This window comes from Corvus kubaryi, unplaced genomic scaffold (genome assembly GCF_017639235.1).
Source record: "Corvus kubaryi isolate FWS band 111438036 unplaced genomic scaffold, C.kubaryi_AGA036_p1.0 37352, whole genome shotgun sequence".
Taxonomy (NCBI): Eukaryota; Metazoa; Chordata; class Aves; order Passeriformes; family Corvidae; genus Corvus; species Corvus kubaryi.
This window is the reverse complement of record NW_024581114.1, coordinates 2398410-2410492: the sequence shown is the minus strand read 5'-3', so window position 1 is coordinate 2410492 and position 12083 is coordinate 2398410. Positions and strand designations below refer to the sequence as shown.

At 63.2% G+C, this 12083-nt stretch overlaps 1 protein-coding gene across 1 annotated transcript in view; it reads left to right on the top strand.

Annotated features, from left to right (window-relative positions):
* The first annotated feature begins 2011 nt into the window (after positions 1-2011).
* AGRN (agrin) overlaps positions 2012-12083 on the top strand; it is a 57865-nt gene continuing 47793 nt past the window's right edge. Inside the window, exons 1-3 of the mRNA XM_042031917.1 lie at positions 2012-3260; positions 4708-4755; positions 12073-12083. Of these exons, the coding sequence (XP_041887851.1) occupies positions 3092-3260; positions 4708-4755; positions 12073-12083 (228 nt within the window). The 5' untranslated portion in view covers positions 2012-3091. The remainder of the gene's footprint in view (positions 3261-4707; positions 4756-12072) is intronic.

Below are 12083 nucleotides of genomic sequence, written 5' to 3'. Positions count from 1 at the left end.
GGAGGAGCTGGGATGGGAAGGATGCAGGAGCAGGGATGGGAAGGATGCAGGAGCAGGGATGGGAAGGATGCAGGAGCTGTCATGGAAAAGATGCAGGAGCTGTCACGGAAAAGATGCAGGGGCAGGCTGAGCTGGCTACCAAGTGACCAAGCGGAGCAGAGGAGCAGGGCTCCTTTTTTGGGAATGTCTCGGATCCTTGTGCGATGCTCCAGGAGCTCCCAAGTGGTGCCTGGGGAGGCCTCTGGAGCCGTGACAGGGATTGGAGTTCCTGCTTGGAAAGGCAAATGTGAGGGGGGCTCCAGCCTCTCCCTGGCAGAGGGTTCTGAGGGGGCTCCTGCGGTGGATCCCGGTGGGAAGAACGGCTTGGAGAGAGTTTCCTGCTGAGCCCTCGTCGCTCCTGGGCTCTCCGAAGCTCTCCCAGCCTTTGTGTGAGTGTGAGGGGAACTTCCCAGGGGTTCACACCTCTCTGCGCCCGGGGCTCTCTGGGTGTTTGGGATGCAGCCCGTGCCTCCCAGTGCTGGGATCATCGGGATCGTGTTCTGCCAGTCCCCAGGGAGCCGGGCAGGTTTAAAGAGGAGCAACCTTGAGGTTTTTTCCCCTCTTTCCTCTGCTTTTCTCCTTCCTTGGAATTGCACCTCGGGACCACCAGGATGCTCCCAGCCCCTGGAGAGGAGCGGGGCGGCTTCGTGGGGTGGCCGGGGAGCAATTTGTGTCCATCCCACAGGAAGCTGGAGGCTCCTGGAGCCAGGGGTGCCCTGATAAGGACCACCCAGTGTCCCCCGCGTGTGGGAGGGGAGGGTGGGTGGGTGGGTGGATTCCGTAATGTTTGTGTCCCTCGGGCTCCAGGCGCATTGCCAAGGTGAGGGGAGGATCCTTGGAAGGGCTGGGAGGGGAAGCTGCCCCTGGCAAGGGTGATCCTCCCAAGTTGTTGCCTTTTGGAGGGATGGGAAGCAGGAATTCAGTGGGAAGCAGGAATTCTGCGTTCTCCGTGACCCCAGCACCTTCCTCCTGAGGGGTTTCGTGCTGCCCAGTTCCTCCCTGCTGAGGAAGAGCTCTGAGAAATGACCCAGCAGGTCCTGGTGGCCCAAATGTGGGCTGACAGCGGCAGGGAACGGCTTGCGGGGCGCTGTGTGTGTGTTTTGCCAGGAATGCTGTCCTGGCAGAGCCTCCACTCGAAGGGAGGGCAGAGTGAGCTCCTGGCAGCCTGGAATTGGCATGCGGGCACCAGGAATCCCTGCCCGGGGCTGTGGCACGGTTCTCACCCCATTGTCGGACCTTCACTTTTGGCCCTGACCTCCCTCTGGCTTTCACCCGGCTCTGCTGGTGGCACCTTTCCCATCCTGGCTGGCAGCGTCCTGCCCGAGGGAAGCAGGGAAAGGGCAGGAGCCCGCAGGGAGGGGACAGTTCATTCCCTGCGGTCCCAGCACTGGGTCCTGGTCCTTCTTCCGGCTGCTTTTGGGCAGGCTGTGCCCAGTCCGTGCCCCTCTCTTGCCAAAAACGTCCTAAAAAAATCATAACGGGGGTTTTTCTGCTCTCCCCGCGGCTCTGCCGTCCCCGGGGGTCTCTCGGGGGGCGATGCCGGCCGAGGCGTGAGCGCTCTCTCCGCCTCCCGGCATCTCGAGTGCGCGGAGGGGCTGGGCCGGGGCGCTGAGCCCCCACCCCCTCCCCCCCCCCCCCCCCCCTCCCCCCCCCCCCCCCCCCCCTCCCACCCTTCCCAGCCCATCCCGGGGGGCTGCCGGGGGTCGTGGGGGGGGGTCCCCGGCGGGGCGGAGCCGCGCTGCCCGCGCCGTGTCCCGGGGGAGCGGCTCCTGCGCGACCCCCGCCGCCCCCGCTCTTTGTCTGCGCCGCGCCCCTGCGCCCCCGCTCCCCTTTGTTGGCGCTCGGAGGGGCTCGCTGTGCCCCCCACTCGCCGGGGTCGAGCCGAGGGGCGGGCGGAGGGAGGGATGGAGGGAGGGGGGGCAGCTCCGGGGCGTGGGGCGGGCGCTCCGGGCTCGCTCCGCGCTGCCGCTCCCTTGTCTGACGCTGCGCGGGGGGCGCACGGAGACCACCGGGATTAAGGATCCACCCTCCCATCCACCCTCCCACCCAGCCAGGCAGGGCGGCCGCCGCTCCCAGCGCTCCCCCGCCGCTCCATGCCGGGCTCCGAGCGGAGCTGGGGTCTCGCCGGGAAGGGCTGGCATGTCCCAGCGGCGTGAGGCGGGCAGCTGGCCCCCTCCGGCGAGGGTGCCCGTGCCCAGCGGGCCCAGCCGGGCCCCTTCCCGCTGGCCGGAGGGTTGGGAAGGTGCCGGAGAGCTGGCGCTGGGCTCGGCTGGGCAGGGGCGGCGAGGGAGCGGGGATGGAGCTGCCGCGGCTCTGAGCGGAGCCTCGGAGGGGGAGAGGGAGCGGCTGCCTTCGGCTGGAGCGTGGCACGACTGAGCCGCACCTCGGGCTGCTCCCGGAATCCCGGGGAGTCTTGGGCTGCTCCCGGAATCTTGGGTTTCTCCGGGAATCTTGGGTTTCTCCGGGAATCTCGGCTGCTGCCGCCTGCGAGGACCTGCGGAGGGTCAGAGGCTGCCGGAGCTGTCCCGGAGGAGCCGCTGGACAGCGGAGGGAGCTCCGCGTTCCCGGAGCGAGGTCGGCGCGGATGTGAGAGGATATCCCGGAGGATACGGGTATTCCCGAGCCTGGGAGGGCTCCTGTCCCAGCGCTGCCGCCGGGAACGCGTCGCCGCCGTGACATTCCCACCGTTCCCACCCCAGCAGCGGCTCGTCCTTGTCCTGGTGGGCTCAGCCGCGGATTCAGAGCTTTCAGCGCCGGGATTTGCATTTGCTTTCTGCGGGCAGGTGTGGATTGACACCCTCCGGGCTGGACCAGGGGCTCGCTGAGCCCTCCGGAGCGGGCTGGGAGCTGTCCCCGTGGCTGCGCCACTGCCATGGCAGCGCCGGGCACAAACTCCTGAAGGTGCCCTCAGCCCGGCTGCGAGCCGAGATGGGAACCTCTGGGACAGCTTAGGCTGCCGAAAACCAGCGGGGAGGGGGGGAAAGGGATCCATGCGAGCCTCGTGGCGACCCTTCTGGGCTGGCTGGCCGGCGGGCGGGCTGTGACACCGAGCATGACAGCGTGCCAGTACCCCATGGCGCCGGGAGCCCTGGAGCGGGACCGGCTGTACCAGCACAAGGTGTCCCTGGTCGTGCGCTACTTCATGATCCCCTGCAACATCTGCCTCATCCTGCTGGCCACCTCCACGCTGGGATTCGCCGTGCTGCTCTTCCTCAATAACTGTAGGTGTCCCTGGAGCAGGGGAGGGCGAGGCAGGTGGCGTTTGGGGGGCTCCCGGTGCTGCCAGCGCGGCTTTTCCTGGAGCTCCTCGCTCCGATGGGGACAATCCAGGGATTGCCAGCTCCCTGCGTGGCTCTGCCCCACTTTCCCCTGTCAGATGCTGGCCCAGAGCTGTGAGGGCGGCTGTGTGTGGGCCAGCCCAGCTCCCACCCGCTGCTGCTCCCGGCAGGGTCCCACCCCAAATCCCGGTGTGCTGGGGGTGATGATCCAGGGGGATGTGAGGATTTGGGCAGGGTTGGTGGGAGGTGAGGGGCAAAATGGGCTCCTGCATGGAGCCCTGCCCTGGCTCAGGAATTCTGGTGTTCCCTCATTCCCAGCAAACTGCTGGACCTTGGAGCCCTACAAGAGAGTGGGAAGTGTGTCTCCCAGGCTGCTCCAGGATCCTTGCTCTGAGGAATCCGCAAACAGGGTTTTTTTTTCCCCTGAGGTTTGGCTGTTAATCTGATCCCTGGTGCAGCTGAGTAGATCCCACCCTTGGGTGTGGATGCATCCAGGTATTCCTGTCAGGCTCCGTCACCTCCTGCCGGCACGGCTGCTCCCCTTCCCGACGCCTGTGGAGGAAAATTCCATCATCCAGGGCTGGCTTTGACCTCCCTGAGCTGGGAAATGCCGAACACCTGCTGTGGGAAAAGCCCACGGAGGGCAGGCAGATCCTCCAGCCCAGCTTTGGGATGCGCTGCCGCTTCCCTGGGTTGGGAATAAACACTGGGAAACACACGGATGGCTTCAGGGAGCCGGGCAGGAGCAGGGCCAGGTGATGGAGCGTGGTGGGGCGGGGTTATCTCTGCACGGCCTGGCTCTGCTGCCCTGGGTACATCACAAATCCCAGGCTTTGGGTGTTTCCCGTTCAGGATTTTGGAGCCTGAGTGGAGCTCAGCTCCCCCCTGCACCCCCAAACACAGAGGGGTGACAGGTGACAAGGTGTGACCCTTGCCTGGGCCCTGTGGTCATACCCACGGCAGCTTTCACCTCCTGCCACCCCTCTCTGCCACTTTTTGGAGGCCTCAGCATCCCCGCTGCGCCCTGCTGGGGGATGACCTGCTGAGTCCGTGGCCAGGGGTGTGTTTGGGGGTGACCCACAGCAGGATCGGCCTCACAGCCCCCGGGAGCTGGGGCAGGACAGGCCGAGGGCACATCCCAGCCCTGCCAGGCGCCGGGGGCTGCTCCCGCATCCCACACCAGAGACGCTCCATCGATACCTGGGCTCCCAAACCGGCTTTTGGTGAGCCCAGCTCCCGTTCCTGCCGCTCCCTCCCAGCTCCAGCACCTCCTGGGAGTCAAACCTGCTCGGGAAGGGAGGAAACACCACCTCAAGAGAGGGCTGGGGGCAGGAGAGGAGGGGTTGTGCCCAGGAAGCTGTGACAGCTCCGTGTTTTTGTTCCCTTGCAGACAAACCCAACAGTTACTTCACGCAGACGCCGCCGCCGCCGAGGGATGGTGAGTGCAGAGCTGTCCCTGTGCCCGGGGGGATGTTGGGGACAGCGGGAGCCTCTCCAGCGCTGCCCTTTCCCTCAGGGAAAAGTCTCCCGAGCCCCCGATCCGTTTGAGCCCCCCAGCACATCCCTGCCAGCGCTGAGGGACGCGGGGTTTGGGTGCGGAGCGAGGGCAGGAGTCCCTCAGTGCTCCCTTTCTCCAGGGGTTTTCCCAGCTGGAAGCAGGGGAAGGCTGCAGAAGGTCCTTCCCTGGAAGCCCCTGCAGGCTTCCAATTGCCCTGGGCCATCGTTGCCTCTGGAATTGCCTCTCCCACCTTTCCTCTGGTTTCGCAGAGGAGGAACTTTGGTGGGTTTTTATTTTTAATAATGATGCTCTTATCAGCTTCAGGAGCTGCTGGATGCAGGGCAGGCAAGCCCAGGCTGAGATAAAACCATCACAGGAGCTTTGTTCCCTTTAAAAACCAGGCTTAAAACCCCTGCCTTTGCTGGCAGGCTCTGCCTCCACCTCCACGTGCACAGATAAGAGCCCAGCAGAAATCAGCAGCCAATTAATAACCCCGTTGTTGCCTTTTTTTTGCTTTTTTTTCCCCCTGCCTCCCCTGCCGGGGGTGGGGAAGGAGGCGGGGGGAAAAAACAGATGCGAGATAAAAATGTGATTAATCTAAAATTGGCCCGGGGAAGGCATCTCGAGCGCAAAATAAAAACCTCCGTGGGTGGAACTCCTTGCTCAGGGCTCCGAAATACGAACGGCCCGGCCCAGCCAGATGCCAGACTCCCAAAAGATCCCTGGTGCCCCCACAGGAGATGGAAAAAATAAATATCCCACTTTTGGGGGGCTGCCAAGGCTCCCGGGGAGCAAATTCCTGGTGTGGGGTGCAGGAGGCGTTTTGGGGCAGAGGGGGACAGGGGACACGGGAAGAGGGTGGGGAAGGGGATGGGTTTTGCTGGTTCTGTTCGTGCTGGTGGTGCTCTGATCGTCCCTGGGGTGGATTTGATGTGGTTCTGAGTGTCCTCAGCAGGCTGGGACAAGGCTGAGCTTGGGAATGGTTGGGATTGGGCTGAGGTGTGCCCGGGAGCTGGGATCTCCTGGCCTGGGTTTGCTCTCAGGGTGCGATAAAGGGCTGTGGGAGCCAGAACTGTGCCTGGAGGTTTGGTGGGGCAGGGTCACTGTCCGGCCTGGCAAAGCCAGAGCTCGGGTTTGGGGTGAAGGAAGGGGCTCCCTGCCCCGAGAGAGGCAGTGGGTGAGGATCAGGTGGGTCCTGGCAGGCAGGGAGTGCTTGGGGACAGCCAGCAGGGCCCCCTGGGCTTCTTCTGGGCTCCCCGAGCGTCGTCACCTCTCAATTTTCTGGGCCAGGTCCTCACCTTCCCCCAGCCTGCCCAGCTCTGCCAGCTGGGGAATCCCCAGTTTGGGATTTGGGATGGCTCTTTCCCCTCCCAGACGGGGCTGCAGAGCTGGGCAGGGTTTTTCCCTCCCTCCCTACCCTGGGCTCTGGCTCTGTGAGGAATTTTGGGGCTCTCTGCGTGTGAAAACCTCCCAGGTTCAAACCTCCCTCCCACGTGGATTGTCCTGGTTTTTCCCTCCCTTCCTGACCCGGCCTTTCCATGAGCTGCCTCCCATCTGGGCAGGTCCCTGCTTTTGGTGCTGTGAGGAATTTGGGGCTGTTTCTGTGTGTGTTGGGGTGCAGGCAGGTGGGAGCAGCTTCAAACCTCCCTCCCAGGTGGGATTTTCCTGGCCTTTCCCTGCCTCCCTGCTCTTGGCTCTGTGAGGAATTTTGGGGCTCTCTGCGTGTGAAAACCTCCCAGGTTCAAACCTCCCTCCCAGGTGGATTTTTCCTGGCCCGGTTTCAGCAGGAAATGGGTGAAAATGAACAAAACCAGGGCTTTGGGGACGTGGGGCCGGCGTGTCCCCGAGGGAGCAGAGCCCAAGGAGCGGTGCCTGGGCTCAGCTTTGTGCCGCGGGATCCGGCGGCTCCGAGCTTTTCCTGCCGCTGATTTCGGGCGCCGGTTGATGCCGGGAGGGGGGATGCTCGCCCAGGGATGAATTCCCGGCTCTTCCCGTGGCTCTTCCCAGCGCTCGGAGAGGGATTGGGCGGCTCGTCGTCGCTCCCCGAGGCGCGATGAATATTGATGACAGCAGGGCTGGGCTGGGCTGGGCTGGGCTGGGGGACAGGAGCCGCCAGCGCCAGCCCAGCCGCTCTCCATGGCAACGGGCATCTCGCTCAGGCGGAATTAATGCCCAGCCCGGCCATTCCCGCTGCCCCTCTGGCACAGGGAAAGCCCCAAAAAGTGCCCCCCGCTCATCCCTGGCGAGCAGCGCTGGGCATGGGGGGAGATGCATCCCCTGCTCCCGGTTTGTGTTCCCGGCTGGAATGCTTTCCAATGGCTCCGGCAGGGGAGCTCCCCGCGTTTTCTCCGACGGTTTTTAATCCGTGGAACAGCGCGGGGTTAAAGGGGTGTTTGTCACAGGCACGGAATTCCTCGGTCCGGGCTCTTCCTGGGAATTCCCAGGGCCGGCAGGGAATGCTGTGGATGCTCCAGCAGGTCCCAGGGGTGCTCCAAGGGGAGGTTTCTCCACCCCCTCCCTGTGCGGGATTTGGGGCTGTCCCTGGCAGCGTCATTCCTTGGGATCCTTTGCCTGCCTTTTCCCTCTCCCGGTGACACCCGGAGCCGTGGAAGCCGGTCCATCCCACCCTCCCACCCCTGAGCCGTAATTAAGCTCCCAGCTGTGCTTTCCTGATGGTTTTCCTCCAAGGGCTGGGATCCCGCGGGATCTGGAGCTGGGCCAGGCTGGCAAATGCCCACGGTGCCTCCAGCAGGCAGGAATTGCCTCCCTGTTTTCCCAACTTCCCCCTCATCCCTGAGCGCTCCGGGCCTTCCTCAGCCCTTGGCAAGGCTCCTGCTGAGGGGGAAGCTCGAACCGTGTGGCCACCAGAGCCCCTCTGCTGTGCCATTCCCAGTGCCCAGGCGCTGCTGGGATGCTGGGAATACGGGACAGACCTGGCAGGGAGCTGTGAGCAATCCCCAGACCGCTCCAGGAGCTTTCTTCCCCTCTTTTCCGTGCATTGCAGAAGAGCAATGTTGCCGTTCTACTTGTGATTATTGTTATTAAGCTGCAGAAACATTTGAGTGGGAGAGCTCGGGGCTTCATTAACTCGAGCTCCTCAAGAGCTTGGAGCACTCGAAGGCAGCTTGGAGTTAATCCCTCCTCAATCCGAGCTCCTTCCCGGTGACCTGGGGGTTGTTTCCTATGGGATTTGTCAAGGGAGAGCCCAGCATGGGGAATGGAGCCGCTCTCCATCCTCCCTGCTCTGCACCAGGGGGCTCAGAGGCTGTTTGGGATGGGGAGGGATGGAGGAGCTGCTCTGCCTGGAGCTGCATTTGGGGAGGAGGGCACTGGGCAAGGAGCCTTCTCCCTGTGTCCGCACAGCAATTCCTGCATCCCCACCCCAAATCCTGCATCCCCACACTGACTCAATTCCACCATCCCCACACCAATTTCAGCATCCCCAAAACCAACTCCTGCATCCCCTCACCAACTCCTGCATCACTATTCCGGCCTCCCCACCCCAATTCCAGCATCCCCACCCCAATTCCAGCCTCTCCAGACCGATTCCTGCATCCCCAAACCAACTCCTGCCTCCCTACCCTGACACAATTCCAGCATCCCACTCCAATTCCTGCCTCCCCACCCCGGCTCCCCCCTCCCTGGGCAGAGCAGAGCTGTGGGTGGCTCGTGGCCATTCCCAGGCTGGCCCTGCCCTTCCCCTCTGCCACGACGGCTCCATCCCGTTCCCAGCTGTCCCTCCAGCCCTGCTGGACATCTGCAGGCACCGTCGGATGCGGGGAGGTGGAGCCGGTGCCATCTGCCCTGGCAGCTCCTGCAGAGCCCCAGCACCTGCTCGGAGAGAGGCCGAGCTGCCCCTTGGCAGAGGCTGCCCTGCTAACGAAGCTGCGCTAATTAGGGGTGTCTGAGGGGTCAGGTTTGGGGCTGGGTTGGTGTCACTGCCCTGGAGCTGTGGGGTGTTGTTCCTGCAGGAGCAGCTCGGCTCTGGCACTGCAGAGGGCCTGGATGGGGCCCCAGAGGTTCCTCTCTTGTCTCCTCCCTCCTTTCCCCCTTTTCTTGTGCCATGGAGCTGTGCCAGGGGAGGTTCAGGTTGGATTTTAGGGAAAGGTTCTTCCCCCAGAGGGTGCTGGGCATTGCCCAGGCTCCCCAGGGAATGGTGACATTCCCGAGGCTGCCAGAGCTCCAGGAGCATTCGGACACCGCTCCCAGGGATGCACAGGGTGGGATTTTAGGATGTCGGTGCCCTTCCTTTTGTCTGGGCTGCTCAGGGAGAGGCCTGGGTGCCTTTTCCCAATTAGCCAGAGGACAGGAACCCCTCATTAACCTCATCGACCTCCTGCTCTGCTCTCTCCCTGCGGGATCAAAGGTGGATCCTCGGAGCTCCCCTGAGCTGCAGCCGGGGCTCTGAACCCAGGTAGGATTTTCCCTGAGCCTCGATCTCTTCCCAAAGCCCTTTTTGCTCGGGAAAGCTCAGCCTGGGGCTGGGGCAGAGCAGAGGAGCTGCTTTCCCTGCCCATGGAATCGCTCTGGATGCGAACACCGCCGGCAATTATTTCCAGCGACACCTTTGGCTTCCCCTTCCTCCCCGGGAGATGTTTTTATTGTTATTGTTGTTGTTATTTATGATCCTGTCCCTGCTCCAGCACTGCCGAGAGGCTCGGCTGGAGGGGGACAATGATCCCTCCTTTTATTCCCTGGCTGCTCCCCCTCATCCCTGGCGGCTCAGGAGCTTTGGGAAAGGGCAGCTCCGAGGATTTTTTTGGCTGCAGACGAGCGCAGATCTTGCTGTTTGCCAAACTCCTCGCTGTGCCCTGAGCCTGTGGTGTGGAGATGATGGATCCAGAGCTTGGGTTTGTGTCCAGAGCTCGGGTTTGGATCCAGGCCCTGCCCTCACCTCCTCCGTGGCCCTGCCAGGCAGCTCCAGAGCTCGGATTTACAAAGGGGAAGGGGTTTAAACAAAAAAAAAGAGGTTTAGGTGGGATCTTGGGAAGGAATTCTTTCCTGGGAGGGTGGTGAGGCCCTGGCACAGGTTATTCCATGGATGTTCCCCCCCTTTTTTGCCCCATTTCCCCCCCTTTTCCCTTCCCCTCCCCTCTAAGGCAGCTCCAAGCCCACCTGGTGATGCTCCCCAGCTCCATTCCCGCTCCCCAGCCCCATTCCTCGGGATAAATCCCACAATTCCCATTCCCCCGGACGCCTCCCCTGCACCCTCTGATTTTTACAGCTCATCTTTATTTTAACAAAAAAACCCCACCGAGGGGGAAAGAGCAGCGCCGGGAAGTGCGGGAGAGACTCCGACTCCACCCGGAGCTCTTCATAAAAATGATGAATCCCTTCAGATACCGGGCGGGAGAGGAGGAGAGTCCTTTTCCCTTTGATTTCCCGGGATTTATCGCGTGCTGGGTTCGCTGTCGCCGCTCCGGAATCTCCAGGCAAACGCTTGGGAATTGAAGTGTAAATGAGGCGCTGGATTTCGCCTTTTAGGATTCCTCTTTTCCCTCGTTATGTGGGTCAGGCTCTGTTTGTGGCCTGTGGGGTGTCCTGGGAGGGGGTACTGGCGATGCTGGTGCAGGGAACGCCTCAAGGAACGGCCGGAGCTGTCCCAGGGAAGGGGGAAATTGGATTTTAGGGAAAGGTTTTCCCCCCCAGAGGGTGTCGAGCACCGGAAAAGGCTCCCCGGGAATGTCCCAGAGCTCCAGGAGCGTTCGGACAACGCTCCCAGGGATGCAGGGCGGGATTTCGGGGTGTCTGGGCGGAGTCCCCTTGGACTCTGATCCCTGTGCGTCGCCTCCAGCTCAGGATATTCCATAATTCCACCGCTCCCTGATATTCCCCTGCCCACAGCGCCTGCTGTGGGTGCCAGGCTGTGCCCTGGGGCACAAACCTCTCACTGTCACCCGTGTGGAGTCACCCGTGCCCGCTCCACCGGCAATTCAGCTGCGCTGGCTGCGCTGATCAAGAGATTCCCGCATCCCTGATTTCCTCGGGAGGCTCCGGGCACGCGGTGCGGCTGCTCTTGGTAAGCAGCGAGCAATAAATGACTGAACTGAGCGCTGGGGGAAGGTCTGGCCCGCTCCGGTGAGGACGTTTCTCCCTCCCGTGACTCCCCTCTCGCTCGCCGGGGAGCAGAAAACGCCGCTGGGGTGTGGAGAATGCCAAAAAAAGCTTAGGATGGAGCGTTCTGGAGTGCTGGGGATGCTGCTCTCCGGTCCTCTGGGGCAGCGTGGTCACCCGTGTGGTCACCCGTGTGGTCACCCGGGCCACTGTGTCTCATCTGTGTGGGCAGTGTGCTGCCCTGGGGCTCTGTGCCCACCTGTGTGGGCCCTGTGGTCACCTGGGCCAGTGTGCCCATCCGTGTGTCCTTGTGGTCACTCATCTGAGCCCTGTGCCCCACTGGCTGTCCCCGTGCCCCCTGCACATCCCCCATGTGTCCCCACGTGTCCCTGTGCCCCCTGTGTGTCCCCATGTGTCCCCGTGCCCCCTGCATGTCCCCTGTGTGTCCCCACGTGTCCCCATGCCCCCACCATGTTCCCCGTGTGTCCCCACATCCCTGTGCCCCCTACATGTCCCCTGTGTGTCCCCACGTGTCCCCATGCCCCCTGCATGTCCCCCATGTGTCCCCACGTCCCTGTGCCCCCACCATGTCCCCCGTGTGTCCCCACGTGTCCCTGTGCCCCCTACATGTCCCCCATGTGTCCCCATGTGTCCCCGTGCCCCCTGCATGTCCCCCGTGTGTCCCCATGTGTCCCTGTGCCCCCTACATGTCCCCCGTGTGTGTCCCCACGTCCCTGTGCCCCCACCATGTCCCCCGTGTGTCCCCACGTGTTCCTGTGCCCCCTACATGTCCCCCATGTGTCCCCATGCCCCCCGTGTGTCCCCACGTGTCCCCATGCCCCCTGCATGTCCCTCATGTGTCCCCACGTGTCCCCATGCCCCCTGCATGTCCCCCGTGTGTCCCCACGTGTCCCTGTGCCCCCTACATGTCCCCGTGTGTGTCCCCATGTCCCCATTCCCCCTGCATGTCCCCCATGTGTCCCCACGTGTCCCTGTGCCCCCTACATGTCCCCCATGTGTGTCCCCACGTGTCCCTGTGCCCCCTGCATGTCCCCCGTGTGTCCCCATGTCCCCATGCCCCCTGCATGTCCCCCATGTGTCCCCATGTGTCCCCATGTGTCCCCGTGCCCCCTACATGTCCCCGTGCATCCCCCGCCCACCCGTGCATCCCCGTGCCCACCATGTCCCCGCGTGTGCCCGCAGGGTGCCGGGGG